The 25,536-nt window shown below is 38.4% G+C and overlaps 1 protein-coding gene across 4 annotated transcripts in view; it reads right to left on the bottom strand.

Moving 5' to 3' along the window:
• The window catches only part of TMEM108 (transmembrane protein 108), a 414,040-nt gene that overhangs the window by 197,053 nt on the left and 191,451 nt on the right, over window positions 1–25,536 (bottom strand). For 3 of the 4 annotated variants that reach the window (XM_056800233.1, XM_056800231.1, XM_056800232.1), the window contains one exon: window positions 7,480–7,565. In XM_056800233.1, coding sequence (XP_056656211.1) covers window positions 7,480–7,519 — 40 coding nt within the window. In that variant the 5' untranslated portion in view covers window positions 7,520–7,565. The remainder of the gene's footprint in view (window positions 1–7,479; window positions 7,566–25,536) is intronic. The other variant, XM_056800234.1, reaches the window with a different exon arrangement.

The raw sequence follows: 25,536 nt of genomic DNA on the forward strand, positions 1-25,536 counted from the left end.
TACTTGGACTAACAGAATCAGGTCTTGTGAACTCTACATTTCTCCACCCTCCTTAGTTTAACAAGATTAGGAAGGTCTGCACCAAACTCAAGGATTAAGTATCTGAGAAAAAGGACCTTCAACAGACTTGTGCAGAAAAAGTCGACAGACCCCTGGGCTATCCTAAGTCAAGCTAAGCTATGAGTGGTACAGATGAGATGCAGGAAAGTGATGTAAAATCATCTATATAAGGCACATCACTGGCTCTCTTAGCCCTCTTTCCCTAGAGAGGCAATTCTGGCTGTCAGCATGCTAGGCATTCCAACATCTTGGAGTGGTGGCAGCTATTTGTCTGGGTTTGGCGGTGAGTTTGTCATTGAGCTGATTCAGGTTCGGGCATCTTGGCTGAGATATTTTGGAGGTCAGGCTAATTCCTTCCTCCTCCACACTCAAAACCTTACTTTCTAGATCTCCTAATCTTCCTGTCCATCCTGTCCAGCACTAGCCCTTTCCTTCTTCCTTCTGCTTAATCTCCTCCACTATATCAATTAAATCACCATAAAATTTCCAGCTGACTTGGGTATTTTATTATTTGGGATTTTCCCTGGTGACCAAATTAAATTTAGATTTTTAAGTCACAACACTAAAATTATCTTTACAGTAGCTCAGTGGGTTGAGAGCCAGATCTAGAGATTGGAGGTCCTAGGTTCAAATCTGGTCTCAGACACTTCCTAGTTGTGTGACCCTGAGCAAGTCATAACCCCCATTACTGTCTTCTGTCTTACAACCAATACCTATTATTGATTCTAATGTGGAAGGTAAGGGTTTGGAAAAAAATTCCTTCTAACTCTAAATCTATTATCCTAATATTCTTTAAAAATGATTTATTCATTTATTTGTTACATTAAAATTCCCAGGTAACTCCCTTTCTCCCCTCATTAGGGAAGGTGTCATGTCTTACTTATTTCTAAATGGTCAAAAATGAGGATGGGGTCCAGCAGTACCAGATCTTATACTGTACTATAAAACAGTGGTCATCAAAACAACATGGTACTGGTTAAGAGACAGAAGGGAGGATCAGTGTAATAGACTTTGGGTAAATGACTTCAGCAATATAGTGCACAACAAACCTAAATATCCCAGCCTTTGGGACAAGAACCCACTGTTTGACAAAAACTGCTGGGAAAATGGGAAAACAGTATGGGAGAGATTAGGTCTAGATCAATATCTCACACCCTATATCAAGATAAATGCAGAATGGGACTTAAATATAAAGAAGTAAACTATAAGTAAATTAGGTGAACATAGAATAATATACCTGTCAAATCTATGGGAAAGGAAAGAATTTAAGACCAAACAAGAAATAGATAATATTACAAAATGTAAAATGAATAATTTTGATTACATTAAATTAAAAAGATTTTGAACAAACAAAGCAAATGCAACCAAAATTAGAAGGGAAGCAACAAATTAGGAAAATATCTATAACAAAAACCTCTGGCAAAGGTTTAATTTCTCAAATATATAGGGAACTAAATCAATTGTACAAAAAAATCAAGCCATTCCCCAACTGATAAATGGGCAAGAGTCATGAATAGGCACTTTTCAGATAAAGAAATCAAAAGTATTAATAAGAACATGAAAAAGTATTCTAAATCTCTTATAATTAGAGAAATACAAATCAAAACATCTCTGAGGTACCACCTCACACCTAACTGATTGGCTAATATGACAGCAAAGGAAAATAATAAATGTTGGAGAGGGCGTGGCAAAATTGGGACACTAATGCATTGCTGGTGAAGTTGTGAATTGATCCAACCATTTTCTGGAAGGCAATTTGGAATTATGCCCAAAGGGCTTAAATGCCTGCCTGCCCTTTGATCCAGCCATACCACTGCTGGGTCTGTACCCCAAAGAGATAATGAAGAAAAATACTTGTACAAAAATATTTATAGCCACACTCTTTGTAGTGGCAAAAAATTGGAAAATGAGCAGGTGTCCATTTATTGCGGAATGGCTGAACAAATTGTGGTGTCTGTTGGTGATGGAATACTATTATGCTGAAAGGAATAATGAAATAGAGGAATTCCATGTGAATTGGAACAACCTCCAGGAAGTGATGCAGAGTGAAAGGAGTAGAACCAGGAGAACATTGTACACAGAGACTGATACTTTATGGCATAATCAAACATAATAGACTTCTCTACTATCAGCAATTCAATGATCCAGGACAATCCTGAGGGACCTAGGAGCAAGAACGCTATCCACATCCAGAGAAGGAACTGTGGGAGTAGAAACACAGAAGAAAAACATTTCCTTGATCACATAGTTCAATGGGGATATGATCAGGGATATAGACTAAATGATCACTCTATTGCAAATATTAATAATATGGAAATAGATCTTGTTCAATGATACATGTAAAACTCAGTTAAATTGCTTGTTGGCTACGGGAGGGGGGAAGGAAGACAGAAGGGAAAGAATATGAATCATGTAACAATATTCTAAATTAATTAACTAAATAAATAAATTTGAAATTAAAAAAATTAATGGTCAAAAATATTCAGATATTTTTTGGATGAAGAAATCAAAACTATATATAAATATCTGAAAATGCTCCAAGCCATTATTTTTTATATTAAAAATTTTTCAGTTATATGTGTAAACAATTTTTGACAATTTGTTTTTGTTTTTTGTTTTTTTTTTTTCATTTTAGAATTCAAATCTTCTCCCTCCCTACCCTCCACCCCTCTCTGAGGTGGTCTGGATTCTAAGACTCATGTTTAATAATTTATTTTGAAAGATAAAGGCACATCTTAAGGAGCCTCCTTTAATGACAAATATACTTAAACAAGATCATTTTGGTTGGATGCTGACACAAGGAATTCTCAATTTCTCAAGACGGTTTTTGTTGGATTTTTCCCCAATGAAAAGACTACAAATATTCAGATGGCAAACATTCATTCTTGATGCATTTTATGGCAGATTTTGCAAGGAATGCATTTGGGCTTTGCAACATGCTGGAGGCTATCTATGACTGATGCAGCAGTCAGGATGAGGAAGAAACACTGTTACCAGGAGAGGAGTTTTGCATGAAAATAAATAGCTTTTTCTCCTGACATTATCACTGGTGACTGATAGAGATGACTTGGGTTTCATAAATAGTACTGGAACAAAATTACGGCTCAGAAAATGTGTACATATAACATGTCTTTTCCATAAGATCCTTCTTTCCATGCCATAAGCGAGGTGATAATTCAGCACCCCTCATCCACCCTTTTTTTCATTATTTAGTTCTTCCTACAGAGACTGAATGACCACTTGTCAGTGATAAGGTTAGAGGGAATTCATGCTTTGGCTGGAACTTGAATCAGATTATATCAAAGGTCCCTTCCAACTCTAAGGATTCTTGAATTTTCCTAAGAAATTTCATTTTCCATAACATATCACAAACATGAGTAACCAGGCTAGAAAATAAGGGCACTAAGATGAGTAGTATAACACAAAGGGCCTTGAAAAAAAAAGGAATGTAGACTTTATTCATTGAGCAAAAATGTTCAAAAATGCAAACTGGGGATGATAATCACAGTTGTGATTTCAGAAGATTATTTTGACAGTATCCCAGTTGATAGATTACTGGGAGAGGTTAGAAGGAGATTGGTTAATATTAATAGCTAATATATATATATATGTGTATATATATACACAGCAGAGATTATTGCAAGATTATAGGGGACACAGGATGAGGCATGGGTAGGATGGTGGTATAGACAACCAATAGAAAGATGAAGATGGATATCAAAACACAGACTTGACAGTCTAATAAGCTGAGAATCAGGCTAATGCCTAATCACAGCTGGTTCAATGAATACCCCTGTCTTCTCAGTAGAAGGACAAGGTATCCTTTGGATCATTCTGAACTACCAGAGCAAACTTTTCATGGGAATGAAAGAGCTCAAATTCAGTTCAATCCAACAACTCCTGTGACAGTCTCCATGGAGATCTCCCTTCATCTCTCACATGTTCTCTGTTTTGATCAGCCAACTTTATAAATGAGGGGTTCTGTGATAGAGGACAGCATACGGATGGCAAAAAAAAAAAAACAACAGATGAAACAACAAACTGATTCTACACTGCTTGGCATGATGATTCTTGGAGTGGTATAAGAAGTCACTCTAAACTAGTGTCTTAATCCCAGAGCAGTGATGGCAAACCTATGGCACGAATGCCAAAGATGGCATGCAGAGTGCTCTCTGTGGGCACTTGGCTGACCTCTCCCCACCCTCGAGTTTGTTACTAGAAAGGCAGAGGGACTTGGGCATAGCTGCTCCCTTCCTCTCTCCACAATGCCTTATGACATTTTCTCACATCATCCACCCTCTGCCTTAGTAGCCCAATGGGAGGGCAGAGGAGGAAAGGTGGGTGGCTCACAGGAAGCAGAGCTAGAGATGAGTGGAGTGCTCGGCTTCCCCTCTTTACACTTGTGAAGTACATTACTCACTTCACCCACCCCTCTACCCAGCAGCCCAATGGGAGCGCTTTCTCCCTCTGCTGTATGGGGTAAGGGAGAGGGGAGGAGGGCATGCTGGCACTTGGTGGGGGGAAAGGGACATGGCACTCGGTCTGGGGGTGAGGCCCAGCACTCCATCTCTTAAAGGTTCATCATTACTGTCCTAGAGCTAATAGATGCCTAAAGCACTGTGGTGCTCCATTTGCTGTTGAGGAAAGACCAATGGCTCTGAATGAGGGGACTTGGAATTCAAACCTTACTTTGGATTCTAAGTATTTAAATGACCTTGGACTTGCCACTTATCTCCCTAAGCTTCACTTTCTTGGTCTATAAAATGATGGGGTTGCATCTCCTCATACAGGTGATAGCCTCAAGATGCAGAAAGAGGCATACACTTTTTGGGACACCATCAATATGGTAATTTGCTTTGCTTGACTATGTATATTTGATACAAGGATTTTGTTTTTCTTTTTCTAATGGGGAGGAGCAGAAGGAGGGAGAGAAAATCCATTTTTGTTTATTCAATTTTTTAAAAATGTGGGATTTGGTCTAAATGGACCCTGAGATTTCTTCCAGTGAGAACAGTGATGTTATGGACCATGCAGACCAGCATACTTCATGGGCTGGGCTAAGGCACTCCCTGGCATCCCACACTATGAAATAGCAAGGGCAACATTAGAAGTGATTTCTCCAGGTTGATACTCATGTAATGCTTTCTTCTACACCCACAGTGTCCAACTCAAATAGAAAGGAACCCTTGCTGACTGCATACTGACCTAGAAATCACAGATTATGTTCTATGGTATCATTATTTTATTAAGCATTTCCTAATTACATTTTTGAGTTGACATTTATTTTTATTATCAAAAATATATTACATAATATAATATGTAACATAATAATCATATAACATATAATTCCTTTGCAGGCAAACACTGGTGGCCACGAGTCTGACACCTACCTCTACACTATATTGTCTAGTCTCCATTTCTCATAGGAATTTCAGGCTCTACCCTTTCCAGTGGACAAATAATTTCATGTCTCTAAACTGCCATTCTCATCTATAAAATGGGGAGAATAATACTTGTATTTCATTCACATGGTTGGGTTGAGGAAAGTACTTTGTGAACCTTAAAATTCTATAAATAGGAGTTATTAGTCCCATCAATACTTACACTTTTAGGTACCTAGTCAATGAAGGAGACTACATTAGGGCTAATGGAGATTTTTTCCCATAGGCTAAAGTCTTTCCTCCATTATACAAGTATTAGAAATTCACTACAGGAGAGACAGCATGAAATATTTGAAATAGAACTAGTCTCAAAATTAGTCCTGAGTTCAAGTCCCACCTCTGACACATAATGGTTGGGGGACACAGGAAGTCATTTAATTGTTCAGTGCCCTTCCCAATCTAAGCCTCTAAATTATGAACAGTTGTTGATCCCCAGAGTCCCCATTTGCATCAAAGTTCATTTCAAGTCCCACCTTTTACATGAAGCTTTTCCTGAGTCCCTAGCTGAGTGTCTTCTTTCCAAAATTATCTTCTATATTTGTATCTGTTATCTCTCCATTAGTAGGCTGTAAATTCTTTGCAGCCACGGGCTATTTCTTTTTTTTTTTGTCATTATATTCTCAGAACCCATAGCAATTCTTTTTCCAAAGTAGGTATGTAATAGTTGCCAGGTGATTTACATATTGATCTATATTGGTAGAGGAGTTCTCTCACCAGTGAAATCTAGATTCCATGACAAAATATTACTACAGTCCAGAAGGGTGTACAGAGATGGAGTAGAAAAGACTTAGACATAACTGGCTCCCTTCCACTGCCATACAAATGGACTACAATGATCTGTGTTAGAGGGATTACAATTCAGTGACATAAATGAGTTAATTAAAAATTCAGTCAGAATGCCATTCAGAGATGCCATGCTTCATATGAAGGCTATAATCTAACCTGAATTGCTCAGCTCAAAGGGCCAATTTGTGAGTTGCATTTCAATCTCTTTTAATTTTATTTTCTCTAAAAATGTAAAGCAAATTTAATACTTGTTAACAGGACTCAGAAAACCAGTCCTGGAATGTTGACAAAGCTTCCATTGACTTCAGCAAGAATAACTCAGGACCAGTAAAGATATGTTTCCCTCAAGCTATACTCTCGAGTAGCATTTAAAGGGGGTAAAGCTGAAACTGAAATGGTATCAGTTTGCCAATTCCACCAAAAAGGATTTTAAAAGAAAGAAAGAAAGAATCCATGAATAACAAATCCATTGCCATTACTTTTGTTTCTATCCATCGGGGCGATTAACAGGGTCAAAGAAGAATGATCAGACGAGGGAGCAGGTCCAATAAAATAGTAATCCCTAGATCCACAAAGGTGATAGATCCAAGGGTGACTGTGGACTAGGCAAGAGATTATAATCTTGGTGAGAAAGCCAAGAATCCAAAGCCATTGCACGGAATAAGGTCAGGAAAATACCACAGAGAAAGAATTGAGTAGAAAGACTAGATTACTAAGAAAACATCTTAGCCATCAGTCTGCTAAATGCTCCACTTCTCCAGTCAACTGGGAGCTCAAGCAGTGTTTAGGTAACAGTAATTCAGTGGCATATTCCCAACCTTGTCACCTACCCAATCAAGGAGTGCATGTAATTCTACTGGAATGGAAGACCTTTTATTCTACCCAGTAATAAAGAAACATCTGCCCTTTAAACATCTAATTCTCAGAAGCAACCCAAATGACTCATAACTCACATGACAATTAGTTAACACTGAACAGTGGTTTCCATGATACATATTAAGATGGTAGAAAATAAAGGGACTATTGAATGCACAGATTAATTAACAGAGGAATAATTCACTCTAGTCATCTCTCTGACCAATCCTGTGCTTTCCTTCAGATGTTGTCCAGAGGATACATCCACAGCTGGAGCTCAGCAGACAATGATAGCACTGCCAGATTATGGGCAAGAGGAAATAGAAATTCTACTTACTAAACAGTTGGCAATAGAGGACCTGTAAACTTCTCTTCATGGTATCATCTGGTCCTGCTTGTCCTCCAGTTTATTCATGATTCTTTCTGGGAGATAGAGAGAAGAATATTTATCATGAGAATGGAATCATTCTTTTCCATTTAAGGAACATAATCCAATCCAGCTGTTTAGAAATAGTTTCACTAACGTCTACCATAGTTGTAGTGGACCATTTAAACACAGCCTCAAAATCATCACTCCAGAAGAGGATCCTGGGGATGGGTGCATCACAAACAATTCATTTTGAACAGAGCCATCAATCAAATTCTTAAACTGTGAATCTCTCTTGGGAACTTTCTACCAATAGGGGAAAGTGAGAATCTGGCTTCAGAGCTTTGGAAGGGTTTCCCAAGAACTTGTCTGAATTCCCAAGATTAGAAACAGAAGAAAAGAGAGTTCTTTTATGGTACTTTCCAAACTTCCAAACAAAATATTCCTAATACTATGTGTGTATTTATGTTATTTGGGAAGATGGCTGAACTCACCCGAAGTCACTTAAGAATGCTACTAAAGATCCTTATAGCTATAGATCTGTGATCCTAAGAAAGCAACTTCTCCTGTATCATAGACTCTAAGAGGAAAGGGGCATAGGATAAATTAGGCAGAAATTAGATAGGGGACAAATGATATTTCATAAAAATGGAATAATCAGCTCCTTCCTTACTCTTGCACATTGACTATACAGATCTAGTGGTAAAAAAATGGAGAATGGAAACCTATTCCAAATAAACTAGATTATAACCATTTCTTTTCTCTCTTCTTTTTTTTTTGTGTATTTGATCACAAAACCCTTATGAATGAGGGAAAGGGGAAGTAGCAAGGTATAAATATATATAAATATATAGAGCTTTCAATTTGGAGTCAGATGATCTGAATTTGAGTTCTGCCTCTACCAATAAATAGCCATATGGCCTTGGGCAAGTCATTTAACATTGCTGTGAATCCATTTCCTTATCTGTTAATATAAGGGAACTGAGCACAATGGCATCATTTATGATCTTTTTCCAACTATAAATCTATGATCCTATGATTGAAATGAATAAACAGAAGGTCTACATCAATAAAAAAAATAATATGGGTAATTGCCTGACTCTCTTCTTTGCTTTAGTACTAATAAGGTATTGTTTTTTTGTTTTTTTTAATCCTTACCTTCCACCTTAGAATCAATACTGGGTATTGGTTCCAAGACAGAAGAATGATAAGGATTAGGTAATGAGAGTCAAGTGACTTGCCCAGGGTCATAGGTAGGAAATGTATGAGGCCAGATTTGAACCCAGGATCTCCCATATCCGGGCCTGGCTCTCAATCCACAGAGCCACCCAGATGCCCACCAGGCTAATAAGGTTTTTAAAAATTTAATAATAAATATTTATTTGAATATCTTAGTGATACACATATTACTGTGGACAGTAGAATGTGTAAGAATAAAAGAAGTGAACCAAATTTCAGCCAATTACATCAGAATATAAATAAAGGTATTTCAGTCATTTATCTTCATACAGGTTTGAAAGTTTTAGGCTTAAAGTATTTATATTTTTGTTTCATGTTTGGGTTTATCCATTTCCCTCCTGGTTCTGCTTCTGGCTTTCTGAACTTCAACACCATGCTTTGGCTACCATCTCACTATGCAACATCTCCCTGCTCCATGACTCCTTTCTCCAATTGGTGAATTTCTCCTCGGGCTTCAATTTTGGGAAGGGCATGCATGGCTAACCCTTCCTTCATTCCCCTCCAAGCCCTTCTCACTCTCCTGAGGTTATCCATATGCCTCCATGCAGTATGACCCCTCTCTCTTCCCTTTTCATCTGCCTTTTCTGTGTTCTCTTCTTCTGTCAGAATATAAGCTCACTGTGGGACCCTCTTTCCTTTTGTTGTAATTATATCACCAGAACTTAACACAGTGCCTAGCTCATAGGGATTGCTTAATAAGTGCTTGTTTCTTGCTTACTTTTACTTAATGATTTATGATCCAATGGGAATAAAATAAAAACAGTAACAATAATGCATTGCTTTATGTCTTTCATTTACTATTAGATTCCTTCATAGCAAACTGTGAAGTAGTTCTTAATACTAATTGTTTAGTTTTACTGTTTACAAAGCAGTTGCTTGACAACAGCCCTATAAGGTAGGTAGTACAAATATTATTTTATCCATTTTACATATTATAAAACTTAAAATCAAAGAGATTAAGTGACTTACCCAACATAGCCTGGAAATGATATTAAGGATTTGAACCCAGAGATTTTGTCTCTAAATATAGTGTTCTCTCCACTATACCCATTCTCTTCAATTGAATGAGACCAACATTTATTACAGGGCTTCTTTGAATAAGAGGAGACAGCTAGTGTCTGCAGTCAGTCAGACTCATCTCTTTGAATTCAAATCTAGCTTCAGTTACTTCTTAGCTGTATGTCCCTGGGCAAGTCCCTTACTCCTGTTTGCCTCTCAACTATAAGATGAACTGGAGAAGGAAATGCCAAATATTTGCCAAGAAAACCTCAAATAGGATCATGAAGAGTCAGACACAAAGACTGAAATGACTGAACAACAACAAATATAAAAGATGTATTAAGCATTATGGAAACAAAGGTGAGGGTCATGCCCTCAAGGAGCCTATATTCTGAAATGGAGGCAGGAAAAGAGTAAAGGAGACAAGCACAAATAACTGTGAGACCAAGTGGACAGTGGCAAATAGGAAGTCCAGACAATGGACAATAAGAAATCTGGGAAAGCATAGAGTGCTTTTAGCTGGGACTAGGTTTCAGGAAAAAGGTGGTGTCTGAGCTGGGATTTGTAAGATGAAGAGCATTTCAGACAGGCAGAGGTAAAAGAAATGCATTCTGGGATTGAAGGATTGACTCTAGTCAGACCTATACTTAAGGAAGATTTTTTCATATGCTTAGTTTGAGTTTGAGGCAAATGATAAGAAACACAAGAGTAGACCTTAGAGGTCAGTGAATTTTATACAAACTTGGGAATTATCTGCATAGAAGTAATAAGTGAAGCCATGGGAATGGATGAACAGGAAAGAGGATACACAGAAAGAAAAAAAATGATAATTTGTATTGAAGGAAAGAGCCTTGGGTACACTCACATTTAGGGATCAAGAGGAGGAAGATGAACCAGTGGGGAACAGTGAAAATTAGAACTCATAGAACCAATAGAGAGCAGTCATGGAAGCCAATGGGCATTCTCAAAAAAGAAGGGGTGGATGGTCAAAAGCATCAATTAATGCAGAATTTTAAAGAGGATGAAGACTGATAAAATGTCAGGTACCATTTATGTCTATTCTCTCCAGAGGGTGCATAGTATTAGTGTGATTCCATAAATATTAACTAATATCTATCTTGAGTCTTTAATAAAGTTCAGAACACATAGTGTCACTCAAATGGCTGAATGAAGTGGGAGGTGAGAATGAAAATACTGACCAACTTCGGGAATATGAAAACAGAGTGCTCTTGCTAATTATCAGCACAGTGGAAAACACTTATCCTCCAAGTGGGATGGAAATGATCATGCCAGACACTAAGAGGAGCAAACCTCCCAGAACCAATTTTTCTAGCAAACCATTACTCCCTGACTCTTCTAGAAAACTCTACATACTATATAGCTCATTGGATGGGATACTCTTTGATCTGATGACCCTATATGTCTGAATGAGAGTCAAATGCTAAGGAAAGCTGAAGAATGGCTGATCTACCTGTTTTACTGTTTCAAGTTGATTTGTAAAGAGCACATCAATTTATGACTTAGTGAGAAGGCTATGAAGTTGAGAGTTTCTTCCTCATCCTATTCCCCTTGGTGCCCAGGCTCTTCTCACCCTGGAACTTCCCTTGCACCCACGTTGGCACCCTGGTCTCAGTACTAAGATCATTTCAGGGTCTCCATTTTAAGGTCATACTTAATTCCCTTCCTGGTTTGGCTTCTGACACTATAGACTTCATCATCATGCCCTTGTGTGGGTACCTATTGCTCCTGTCCTTCACCTCCTTTTCAACTCCCCTTTGCTTGTTGTCTTTCTCCATTAGAAGGTAAGCTCCTATGACTTAGATTTAAGTTTTGGTTCTAGATTCATTAGTTTTTCCTCAGACGAGTCATTTCCCCTTTCTGAGTTTCAGTTTCCAACTATATAAAATTAGCAGGTCAGAGGAGATGACTCTTAAGGTATCATCCAGCTCTAAATCTAGGCTGCTTTAAACTAAAGGGGAAAAGGGACAATGGCCATTTTCTTCAGAAGGAGAGGTGTGGCCCATTTGGTGATGGTGGTAGAGTGAAATCCAGACCTATCACTTTAAAGGTATAGAGAATTTCTGGTAAAGAAACTTCCTCTGCTGGGTTTCACCTAATCATGCTGAATAGCAACTATTCTGCATCTTATAATCTTCATCACAGAAGTATCAAACTTAGATCCCCACAGCCAAAGCCTGGATCAATAAATTAAGTTACAGCCCAGATCATTTAACAGGTGGTTTTCTAAGTCAAAATAGGGGAAGCAGGGATCTGCCTCTATTTAAATTTGATACCACTGGTCTAGAAGAATTGTATGGGAACACTGAAATTTTAAGTAGTTTGCCACATCATTATATGTGAAAGAAAGTACCAGAACCCAGATCTTCCAAGCTCCAAAGTACCCCACTGCCTCTTACAGGCTTAATAAACATTTGTTGAACTGAACCAATCAATGTTTTTGTGTGTGTGTGTGTGTGTGTGTGTGTGTGTGTGTGTGTGTGTGTGTGTGACAGAGGCATTATTCTATGAGCTTATGAATCAAACTATGACTTGGCCTGAACATCTTCCCACAATCCCATCAAAAACATCTGTAATCAGTTTCACACTTGTTGCCAAGATGTTACCATCAGCATAAAATTCCTTTCCCAGCTTCAAGTGCATATGGAGGTCATCAATATCACATGCCTTTTGGATTTCAGGAACAAAACCTGGGTTTCAGTTCTGGAAAAAAAGAACTGTGTGATATATGTCCCTTTTAGGCCTGTTTCCTCATCTATAAAATGTATCTTACATTCCTGAAGGCAAGGATAATGGATAAAATAATCTCCTGAGTCCTCTTCCAAATCCGAATTTATGATTCTTGTTTGGACCTCTGGGAGTGAAATGACCATTTCTACTCAAATAATGGAAAATTGGAAGGAAAAATGGAAAGTGAAAGAACTCTGATCATGAAATAGAAGAGCTCTTAGAAGCCATGTAGCTCAGCCTATTCATTTGTACAATTATGGAATTTATCTATTGTCTTCCTCATTAGACTGTGAGTTTCTTGAGGGCAGGGATTATCTTTTGATTTTCTTCATACCCCAGTGCTTGGAACATAGTCAGCATTTAATAAATGTTTATTGACTAAGACCAGAGAGGATCAGTGACCTGGTCCTTTCACCCTCCTGGATGCTGAAGAAAGCTACTTCCCAGTTCACTTCTCATTCCATTACATGGTCATACATCCTCTCACTGAATGCTTCCAAATATCTGTATCAAGTTGTCACCACTCTCCATGCAATATATTGTATTTGCCAAAGCAGGCATGTCCCCCTGTGATTTACTTAAGGACTCTTGAACACATTAGGCATGTGTGTTCAAACCAACAAACAGTCCTTCTCTGCTGGTCAAACACCTATGTGAATGAAGGCAGAAAGCGTATTTGCCTTCTGCTTGGGAAGTCCCAAAGGACTGGCAGGTCTATTGACTAAATCATACAAAGGAAGTGCCTCTGTTATTATCCACAGCACTCCAGGAGGTTAAGAGACACACTTCCAAGTCAGCATCCTGATTTCCCTTCCGTAAAAAGAATAGATCTTTTGAAATACTTCTTATCTCTCCACTTAAAGCATTGGTTTTCCCTTCACACAATCTCATATTTCTTGGATAGGCAGCTTTAGTTACTCAATCACTTGGTTGTAGAACAGAGATTGTCATGACAACCATGTCCCCACTGCCATTGTGAATTGGGAAAACTTGGTAAAGAAAAAAAAGGATAAAGACAAGGATGGAACAGACTATTATCCAATACCTCCTTACCAATGGAAACTTTAGAGGGGCTTAAGCAATAGAAGTTCAATGAGATGAGCATCTGTCTCTACCCTCTCCCCACCCACATATCTTTCCCTACACTCCTGTTACCCACAGAATCATGGGATGCTAAGTAACAAATAATTTCATTTAATTCCATCATTTGTGATGAGAAAACTGAGACCAAAGAGGTAAGATTGATCAGAGAGGCTAATAAAATGATGGAACTGAGATGTAAACTCAAGCCTTCTCTTTACATATACAAGAAATAGGTCAAAAGTGTTGGTTTTTGGGGCAGCTGGATGGCTTAGGGGATTGATAGCCAGCCCTAGAGATAGGAAGTCCTAGGTTCAAATTTGGCCTCAGACACTTCCTAGTTGTGTGACCCTGGGCAAATCTCTTAACCCCCATCGCCTAGCCCTTACTACTCTTCTGCCTTGGAACCAATACATAGTATTGATTCTAAGACAGAAGGTAAGGGTTTTTATAAAAAAAATTGGTTCTCTTATACTTGTGGTCATGAAGGTAGTAAGATAACATATATAGTGTGTAGCAATCCTCTCAAGGAGAGGAAGATCCAGTTTTAAGCCATCTTGGCTTTGTGACTTGGACCTAGTTATTTTACTTTTCAGTACCTCAGACAATTCTATAAGAATATAAAATATAGAAAAGGCAAGGATCTAGAGGAAGGAGGCCCCTCATTGGGACCTCTTTATACCAATGAAATTGCATGTTCATTTTAAAAACAAAAAAGACAAAGAGAAAAAACAAAGAAGAGGAAAGAAAAAGCTTCATCAGTCATTGTACAGTTATTCAAATGCATTGGGGACATCCTATAGCAAAAACTCTCGTGTTCATTTGGTTTAAGATCTTTGTCTTCTTGGACCTTCCCAGCTCTGGAGAACATTTCATGAAAGTCAAAGTCTTGGGCTCCTGCTGCTAAGTTCTAACCACAGGACATGTATACCTCTGCTAGGCAATTACCAAATTGTTTTGGGTAGATGCAAGCTGTGGAGCAGACCTTTCTTTTTTTCATTAAAAAAAAAAGATTTTCTGCCTTAGAATCAATACTGAGTATCAGGTCCAAGGCAGAAGAGTGGTAAGGGCTAGGCAATTAGGGTTAAGTGATTTGCCCAAGGCAATTCAGTTAGGAAGTATCTGAGGTCACATTTGAATCCAAGACCTTCTAAGTCCAGGATTGCCACTGAGCTCCTAGTTGCCCCCAGAGCAGACCTTTCACTTTTGAGATTAAACAAATGAGACAGTATTTCAGCCTACAAAAGGAATCCTGATGACTGAGAAAGAAGGGAATACCCGATTTTCTGCTGGGAGGCTGCAGTGGGACCCCCAAAGTATATATAGGGAAAATTCACCTCTAGCATAGTTACTTTCTATTACTCCTTTCCCTTCTAATTTCCTGTCTGAGTAGTTTCCAATAATAGCATAAAAAGAGGTCTACAGGGCTACCTGAAAAAGCAGAATTTCAAACAAAGGGGACATTCTGTTTCCTCAACTAAAAAGAAATCAGTGTCAAGTGTACCAATTACTAGTGAACACTTCTGGGGAATGGGATGGCAATTTCATGGGCTCCTGACTTCCTGCTGGACTTATTTGCATTTGTTTGTTGTGGTAGCATACTGCTATCCGAGGTCCTGAAGTCAGCAACTGTCTATAAATAGAAAGACAATCAATGATGGCCTGTGCTTGTTAAAAGAATTCAAGGCTGCTTCTTATGGCATGTAAGCATATTAAGATCATTTATCTCATTCAAGGAGCCAGGAAGGAGCTTGTACCAGCTGAGGAATCTGTCCAAAATCCTCCCTTTTTATGGTTCTAATGTTAAACACTGAATAAGGAGGTCAAAGGATTAAATGATATTGCTTGGATGCCAAATATGAGAGGGGGATGCTTCATCATGGTGCCTGGAATGCTTATATAAAGATAATTTCTTGCCTATGTAACATTTATTCTTCTCATCTCTCTCTCTCCCTCTCCCCCTGCCCCTGCCCAACTTAACAATGCCTTAAAAACCATGTTCTGAAATTGGATTTAGGAACCTGGAGGAAGGTGTATTGCTTTCTGGTAGTAGGACATTTGTCCTGAAAAATGTATTGATTTCCTGGGGTCAATTGGGAACAAAAGGCCAAATGCAGGTCCCCAAACTCTATCAGGTTGCTTTAAACTTGAGATTGACCCTTAGCTCCTTTGCAAGGACTTTGGAAATGTAAAACATTACAGTATTTCAAAGCTCTGGAGTAGGCTAGGTTTAAATCTTTAGAATCCAATCACTTAAATGTCTTTTGCTTCTCTTCCCCACCCCCACCCCAATCTAAAGACAAAGGACCAGAGGAAAAACATATAGGGCTTCACAAATTGTTGGCTGGTGTGAATCAATTTCAACTCAAGGATCTGGTTTAATCTTCAAAGTCGGTCATATAATGGATTTTGCTCAGAAATTAGGCAGCCCCACTAGGGCAAGCAGATTATGCTGATGTGAATAGATAGTTGGAGGGAAATGAACATGGAATGGATAAATATCAAGGACAAAAGAATAGGTTAGAATATAGCATGGGCCCCAGACACCTGGAAAATCTGGATTAAAGGTCAACTGTTGTACCAATAGGGATAATCTCTGTACTACTAAAAGTTAATGGTATTCCAAGATTTCTTGAACATCACATAATGCTCTTCACAAAGCTGAATCTCGAGTGGAAAAGAATCAAATAATATAGTTCCTTTGATCTCAAAATGCTGTTTAACACTTTTTATCAATGACTTGGATAAAGGTAAGACAGCTAATGTATTGGATGATGGTGTCAGAAAACAAAAAGATCTCATAAGGCTAAAAGGATGGGCTGAGTCCTATAAGATGAAATCTATTGGAGATAAATGTAAACTCTTACATTTGAGGTAAAAATCAATTAGTCAAGTATTAGATAGGTTAGATAAGAGTTAATGTGGGGGAGATGAACCTGCAGAAATTTTAGTGGATTGCAGAGGATTCACTTGGAGTTGAGAAAATAGTATAACAACCAGAAAAGCAAACAAGATCTTAGGATGAATGGAAATTTATTTAACACTTTGGAGGTGATAGTGTCCCTCTAGTATTTTTTGGTCAGTACAGATCTGGAGAAATTCAGTCAGCTCTAGATATAATATTTTAGAAAAGATACTGACATGCTGTAGAATATTCAGATGAGGGTTGCCAGGATGATGTGGGGCTCTGACAGGTGAAGACCAATTGAATGAAAAGAGATAGCTTAGGAAAGAAAAAAAACTTAGGTGGAGATGGGAACATAATAGCTTACTACAGGCACATAGTGCTATATACATGTTACTTATTATTATTGTTGTTATTGTTGTTCTAAATGACCACAGAGGGAAAACTGGCAACCACTGGTGGACGTTATAGAGACAGATATCAATTCAGACACTTAATTTGCTATGTGATGTGAGACAAAACTCCTAACTTCTTATTAGAACTGTTAATCACCAATTAAAGGCAATGGGATCAATTCAAGTCAATAAACATTTATGAAGTGCTTATCATATGCCAAATACTTTGTAAAACTCTGGGGATAGAAAATAAAGGCACAAACATGGTCCCTGAAATCAAGGAGCTCACAGGCTGGTAGTGGAGACAAAATATAAATAACTATTATGTACAAGATACATAGATGTCTCTCTCTCTCTCTCTCTCTCTCTCTCTCTCTCTCTCTCTCTCTCTCTCTCTCTCTCTCTCAGGACAAAATGAATGAAGGAATTTTATTGATGAAAACACCGAGACCCAGCAAGGTGATATGACTTATTTAAGGTCACACAGCTCACAGACATAGAAAGTCTTCCCTCTTATAATTCTAGACTAGAGGATGGTGGTAGTAAAAATACTTAATTTCACATACTATTTCTGAGTCTAAGCAGTCATCCTGGGACCTAGATCAAATAACACAGAATACATCTTCATGACTTGAAAATGATATGGGATGTAATCAGGATAAATTCAGTGGAAGAGAGAGGAGACAGAGGCCCCAGGACTCCCTGAGGTTGTAGTTGGGGAATGTTAGGATAGGATTTTGGATAAGCAAACCTTTCCATCCTTTATCACAGGAGTCCACAAGGTCAGGGATAGAGGCTGGGGCAAGATAAGGAGAAACTATGCTGGGTGATAGTCTAAGCAAATTGTAATCAAATTGTAATACTGGTCAATTAAAAATTATTATTTAAAAAATTTCAGCCCTCTAAATTTTGGTGCCCTAGGACTAGACTGTTCTGCCCTAGTTACAATTCTGCTTTCTTTCTTAAAATTGATTTTTTAGAGAGTTTACATGTGGGGTGGCAAACTAAGTCACAATTATGAGTTGTCATAAGTCATTGTTGCTCAAATATTGAGATTTAAACTTGTACATCTAAGCCAAGTTTTAAGCAACACAAGATATTTCTCATCTTTTTCTTTCTTTAATCATTATCACACTTGTACCTGCCACTTAGCTCATGGGAATGTCAGGATGATTAATGAGATAGTGTTAGTGGAGTAAATTCAGCTCCCTGAAAGAAAAGACCTACACAAAGGCAAAGTGTCACCACATATGGCCCTATGTTATACACATCAATTAGAAATAGAAGATCTGAGACACGAGGAAGGAAGGGAACAGATGGCAGTAGACTGTCTATGGGCTTGGGGACTGACCCAGAGGTGAAATGTCTAACCTTTAATGCAGGAGGACCCAACCTTTTCAGAGACTTTTTGCATTTCCCAGAATCTTAAAATGACCTGGTGGGATGATAGTGATGGTTTGATATCTGAAATTGGAGATAAAGGGTATGGCCTGGGAAAATTCCCAAGAGGAACACGAGAAGATCATTTACTATGCTCCTAATGGAGGAGGAAAAGACAGCAAAACAATTAGAAAACATGGATTTGAGTTCTGGCTTAATTATCTACTAGTTATATGACCTAAGTCAAGTCACTTTAACTACATGAGCCTCAGTTTACCCACCTATAAAATAGGTGGCATAGTCAAGGCATAGTCAAGATGATTTCAAAACTCCCTCCCAGCCCTATGTTCTATGATCCACTAGGAATCCTGGCATATAGGAGAGAGCTATGAGATACCATGTGCCATTTTGGGCATTCATCATTTTTTTTAAAAGTTTAAAAAACACTTATCTTATTTTATATCTATCTTACCCAGGTCAAAAGTCCAGGAGCTACTCACAGGCTACTCACATCCTACTCTAACCAGCACAGGGGCTTTGACTTGCTCTATTTCTGACCTGGGCTTGTCTGTCCATTGCTAATCAAAATGGTGGCACATGCTCCTAGGGGCTTGTCATATTGATGCCCAAGTGGCATACCCCCACTATAACTCAGAACTCCTGAGTTTAAGGTATCTGCCAGCCTCCATATTAGTTTGGATTATAGGTATGTGCCATCATGCTCAGTCACTTTGGGCATTCATTCATTCAAGATGTTCACTGAACAATTTACATTTAATTTAGCACTGTGGTGAAAGACAAAGTAGATAAGGCATAGGCCTTAGTATCAAGATATTAACTTCTATAGGAAATTGGGGGAGATGGAGAGAGTGGAGAAGAGAGAAGGAAATCAAGAGAGAAGAGAGGAGCGAGAAAAGGGAGGGAAGGGAGAGAGACAAAGATGGCAGGACAAAGAAAAACAGGCAAAGAGACAGAGACAGAGTGTGAATGGGGGTATGGGATCACTGCCATTCAGGTGCTACTACTACTCAAAATACAGAGCATCCCATCTAGTTGTCTAGAGAACGGATCAGGTTTATAAAAGAAATAGAATTTGATTAAGCCTTAGTGGACAGAAAGTATTTAAATAGGATGGAAGACAAAGGCATTTTGAGTGATCAGAATTTTAGAGGCAAAGATAAGCAGACAAGAAATGTAAAGCATATTGGGGAGGGTGGAGGGATCCAGTTTGATGTGAAGGGCAAGTTTAGAGAAGTAGCAGAATATAAAGTTGAAAAAGTAGGATTAGAACCAGAAAATGGAGGTTCACATGGCCACAAATCAAGAGTTGGAAAAGAATTTAGAGTCATCTAGTCCATCCCCTTTACAACTTTTTTCCCCAATAAAAAGCATATATTCCTTTCTCTCTCTCTCTCTCTCTCTCTCTCTCTCTCTCTCTCTCTCTCTCTCTCTCTCTCTCTCTCTCTCTCTCTCTCTCTCTCTCTCTCTCTCTCTCTCTCTCTCCCCAATTATTTTCTTTTTAAAATTAAAAAATTTTCAAGTATCTACATATTCTCCATTCCACTTTTTCTCCCTGTGCTGAGAGAACAAGAAAAACAAAATCTGTTATGAACATGGGACAGTCAAAAATTAAACCCACTGCTACTAATAGCAATGCGACAAAGCAAGTTCACTCCTGAAGTATTTATGTAAAAGAATGCTATCCACATTGAGAGGAAGATCTATAGGAGTAAAAATGCAAAAGCAAAATATATGACATCACTTATCACATGTATATATGGGGATGTGATTTGGGGTTTAGGTTTTAAAAAATCACTCCATAGCAAAAAGGTATCAAGTGATAACATTTGTACAAGCCAGTGGAATTGCTTGTCAGCTCTGGGAGAGCAGAGAGAAGAGGGGAGGGAAAGAAAATGAATCATATAAACATGGAAAAACATTTAAAATGTAAAAAAAATTAAATTTAAATAAATAATGTACTAAAAATAGGATAAAGAATGAAAAAATCAGAACCATTTCTGCAATGGTCATGTCTAAAAATGTCTCAATCTGTACACTGAGTCCATCCTCTCTCTATCAAGAGGTATGCAGTCTTGTTTTATCATGAATCATCTAGAATCATGATCCATCAATATATTGATCAGTATTCCTAAGATTTTAAATGTTGTCTATCTTTACAATATCCTTGCTTTGAGTATAATTCTCCTGCTCTGCTCTCTGGGATATTCTAAATCAATTTCTCTTCGTCTTGGGGTTCTCTGAAATCATCTATTCCATCCTCTTCATTCCTTTCCAAGCTACATGCTACTGACATATTATAGGTCATCTTGCTAAACGGAGAAAGGGACAGAGCCTGAAAACAATAGTCCAGTTTGGATCTGCTGAAAACATTTGTTCATCTATTTTACTGTTATTTCATAAAGAGCTTCTGTGATGAGGTTTGGGGGCTTAGGCAGAAGAATGGAGGCATGTAACAGAAAAGGCAAATGTTTAGGTTTCTTATAACCCTGATCTAATAGATGGGACTATTCTGGATACTGGCTATTTCAGCAGTAAGGAAGGTTGAAAGCCAAGGATGAGGGCTGCAATACAAACAGAATCAGAGACAAAATAAAGGAACCAAAGACAAAATGGAGTTGCATCCATTTTCTTGGCTATGCATCTTTCAAAGTTCCCCCCCCCCTTTCTACCATGTGTATAAATTGTTCTCCTATTCCTGCTATCTTTACTCCCTGCATCCCTATTTCTTATGAGTAGATGTCTAGTTCCCAGAGGCTGTCTAGTTCAATTCTTCCACCTTATAGTGGAGGAAAATGAGGTCCAGGGATATTAAGCAAATTGTCCAAAGTCACTCTGGTAGTAAGTCTCAGAGTTGGAATTTGAACCCTGGTTCTCTTGTCTCTATAGCCAATGTTCTTTCCATAAGGTCACAAGAGTAGTAAGTGAATTGAGGTCATTGTGGTTCCAAATCCTGTGTTCTTTCCACTCTCCTTTTAGATCCCAAATCCCCTTCCACTTTTAAATCCTACCATTTCCATTATTTGGCACTTGATTATAGAGAGACCACATTGGACTTTCAAAATGATTAACTCCTTCATTTTTATAAATGAAGAAACCGGGAGAAGGAAAGCATCATACAAGTAATAAGTGGTAAAACTGGGATTTGAATCTAGGTTTCCCTGCACCAAATCTAGCATTCTTTTCACTGTATCACATTGTTTCCCTTAGAGTCAATGTTGGGAGTGTCAACCTCAAATAGAAACCCAGACCACAAAAATGACTTAAAAACCACATATTTACATTGTTTATATTTTTTCATGCTTTTAGTTATTTTGTTAAGTATTTGCTGATTACATTTCTTTCTTCCTTTTTTTTTCTTTTGAATCCTTACCTTCTGTCTTAGAATCAATACTAGAAATTGGTCCCAAGGTGGAAGAATGGAAGAGATCAGTCAATGGGGTTTAGCGACTTGCTCAGGGTCAGACAGATAAGAAGTATCTGAGGTTAGATTTGAACCCAGACACTCCATCTCCAGGCCTCACTCTAGCCACTGAGTCACTTAACTGTCCACCAATTACATTTTAATCTGGTTTGTAGAGTTTGATACCTTTGATCTACACATAATTCAAGAAGTAGTTGGAATCTAATGAGTGGTTGTGAACGGGAAGTTCTAAGATCAGCTCTGGACTTAAGAACCTACTAGGTATGGTTTTATGATTTACTGACTGGGGATCTTTATTTCATGGAAGAATTCTAAACTTCACAACATTTTAACCCATTAATTTGAAGGTATCCAATAAACTGGCTGAAATTCCTGTTGCCTCTGGGATCCTCTTTGCCTAGGGTTGTCCCATCAGTGAACACTGCTCCCCCCCACCCAATTCCATGGCTCCTGGCTCATAAATGCTAGAGAGTTCCTGAGGCTAATAAGATCAATCTCTAAGGCTGTGAGAGTGTACATAAATCAGGGTAATGACTCCTTGCTAGGCACCCAAAAATGTAACTTGAACCAGGAGATGTATTCAGTTTCTAATCCTGATTTCAAAGACATGCCTTTGTGAAAACAAGCTCCCCACAAAACTCAAACCTGTTTAAATAAATCAATAAATCACTGACTTCTATGTAGTGCTGTGGTTGACAAAGCACTTTGAAGTGCTGGTGATTACTGTGAGAGCAGGCAGCATGTGCATCTTGCAAAGAGCACTTACCAAATGCACATAAAATACTTAAAAATCTTAAAGTGCCATATAAACATCAGATATTATTTCTGTTGCAATTGTTCTCTGTTGTTGACTTAAGAGTCAGGAGTCCTAGGTTTGAGACTTGACTTTGCTACAAATTAATTTCTAGTCTCCTGGATTTTGAGCTGACCAAACAGAACAACTTCCTCCTTTTTACAAATGGGGAAACTGAGGTCCAGGGAGATAAACTGCTCTTGTACCTTTCCTTCTATTCATAGGACCTCTAAAGATCATGCCCTAGAGCTACATTGGCAAATCTATGGCACTCATGCCAGAGCATGCCAGAGGGGCTGCTCCCTTCCCCCTCTTCATGTGCACCTGAGGACATTCCTCATATCAGCCACCCCTATGCCAAGCAGCCCAATTGGAGTATTTCTTCCCTCCTCTGTCTGGGGTAAGTAGGGGGGCTTACGTGTGGCTTGAGGATTGCAGTTTGGGTAATTGGTCTCTGAAAGTTTTGCCATCACTTCCCCAGGAGATTTAACTCACTGAGGTCTAGAACATTGGCTTTGGGAAGGGGAAAACTTTACTGATTGATGAGCATCACATGGCCACTAGCCAGCCCCACTATAGCCCCTTTACTTTCCAGTCTGCCAATGTCTTGCCATCTTCCTCATTGGCTTCCCCTGCCCCATTCTCTCACCTCTTCCACCTTCTATCTATGGAATTTAATCATATTAATACTCAGGAAAGATATTTCAATTATTTCTTTTATGACTCTATTTACCTTTTCTGTGACTTAAAATAAAACACCCTTCCTTGCCCCTCTTCCTATATATATTGTTCCCACCTATACTCTCCATCAAATAAGCTCCTTGAGGGGAGGGGTTATCTTAGCTTTTGTATTTTTATCTCCTGGCTTCATATAATGCTCAGCACATAATAAGTCTTAAATGCTTTTATTTTTTATGTATAGCCAGTCCAATAGGTTTTTTTAGAATTGAAAACTTTATTTAATTAATTTAGACTATTTTCCCATTGTTTCATAATTCATGTTTTCTCTCCCCTCCTCCCCTCCCCAGCTCACTTAAATGCTTTTAATTCATTCATTTATTCATTGATTGATTCACTCATTCAAATGACTTGTCCAAAGTCACACAGATAGTCTGGGAATCTTAAGCAATGATTTTTAAACTTGCCAGACCTTAGTTTCTTCATTTATAATGTGAGGAACATTGGACTTTAGGGATTTTTCCAGCTCTAATGTTTTATGATTTGTCTCTGGTTTTCATCTTGCAACACAGAGTGAAATTCTAGGACAACTCATAAGCTTATTAAGGAAGAAAGTATTTAAAATTCTTTAGTTCAAAATGGATATAAGAATTGACTTCCAGATTCTTCATCTTGTGTTGTGGCCTGGAATTCTAATAATATACCTGAAATGTTACCCAGTTACCATGGTTTTACTTAATGTTCTATTACTATTACACTGACTATACATTATACAGAAAATCTAAACATGCGTCTGAAATATGGGCTTTGTTTGAGGGGAAAGAAGCAATAGAATTCATAATCATGTGTTTCTCGTCCCCATCATAGTCAAACACGACTCCTGAGAACTAGACAATTCAGCGAATTGAAATTCCAAACACATGCTGTGTGGAGGATTGGTTTAAATGATTAAATCCAAGAAACGACTACTTTCAAATAAACCTTTCACCCAGAACCAGAAACACTTAACAACGACAGCAAACATTTAAAGTTAAGTCAGACTTGCAGCTTTGCACTGCCATGCAGATTACGCTTAAGCCAGAAGCCCAGGACCTGAAAGGATTTAGGCTAAATCTAGAAGAAATCAGATCATAGACTCATAATATGAGTCGTAAGCAAAATTAAGAATCTTTCTCTTCATCCTCACGCCTGAAGAGGTGGACTTAAGAATTAGGGGAGACGTGTTTGAATCCTACCTCTGACACTTATTAGATGTGCGGCCATGATAAGCCTTTTAACATCAATGAGCTTGTTTTGTCATCTGTAAAATGGAGATAAATTGATCTCTGCAACACTTTATTTCACAGATTTTCTGACACAGACAATGAGGAAACCCACCCCATTGGATGGATTCTTTATGTGTTTCTCGGGCTCACAGGTCTCACTATGAAACCAGTGTTCTATGAAAGGGTTTTCCTAAGAATAAAAAGTCACCTTTGCCAACAGGCTGTGTTAGACACCAAAAGGATGTCCTAAAGGGTGCTGGCCAGACATGGGAGCCAGTTGGACTCCACTTTCTTCTCCTTCTCCAAAGTCTACTGTCTACCTTCCTTACAATGTCCTTTCCTCGCTACCAGATAATGAAGCCTCACCCCAACCCTTGCTGGAAAGAACCCAGCTTCCTCTCTTGACCCTTAAAGCCATTCCCTTCTTCCCAATGGTGGTAGGCCACTCCTGTGGGGAAGATACTGCATGCATCTGGAAGCCTGTAAGAATTTTCACTCAGTCTTACATTTGTACCCTTAGGACTTCTGGGCTTTTCCATCCACCCTACAGCTGACCTCTGTCTTCTCCAAGCAGAGTGATAGATCCCTGGCAGCAAAGACTCTCCATTTTTTGTTGTTGTTGTTGTTTCTCAAGGGCTTAACACAATGCTTGGACATAGTAAGAGCTTAATAAATGCTCATCTATCCAATCATCCATTAATTCACTCATAAATTATGTAAAGGACCTTCCAAGCCTTAAAGTTTATATTAATATCAGTTCTTCCTTACCAAGCTCTGAGATTCTCATTGCCTAGAAGATGTCTGGTCCTATAGAGGTGCAAACAATCAGAGAGTTTGCTAAAAATGCATGTGCTAATTAAAAAACCAAAATTATATTTCTGAGATTGTCAGGCAGTGAAGCACAGTAGAAATGGCATTGAAAATGGCCACTCTTTCTGATTTAACTCTAAAACTCTACCAAGTAAATCATATGGCCTGGGGCCAAATCTTACTTCTGACATTTACCATTTAGGTGACTTTGGGAAAATCACTTAACCTCCTTGGAATTCAGTTTCATCTGTTGAAAAATGAGGGTGCTGGACAAGCTGGCTGGTAAGCTCTGA

This window comes from Monodelphis domestica, chromosome 5 (genome assembly GCF_027887165.1).
Source record: "Monodelphis domestica isolate mMonDom1 chromosome 5, mMonDom1.pri, whole genome shotgun sequence".
Taxonomy (NCBI): domain Eukaryota; kingdom Metazoa; phylum Chordata; class Mammalia; order Didelphimorphia; family Didelphidae; genus Monodelphis; species Monodelphis domestica.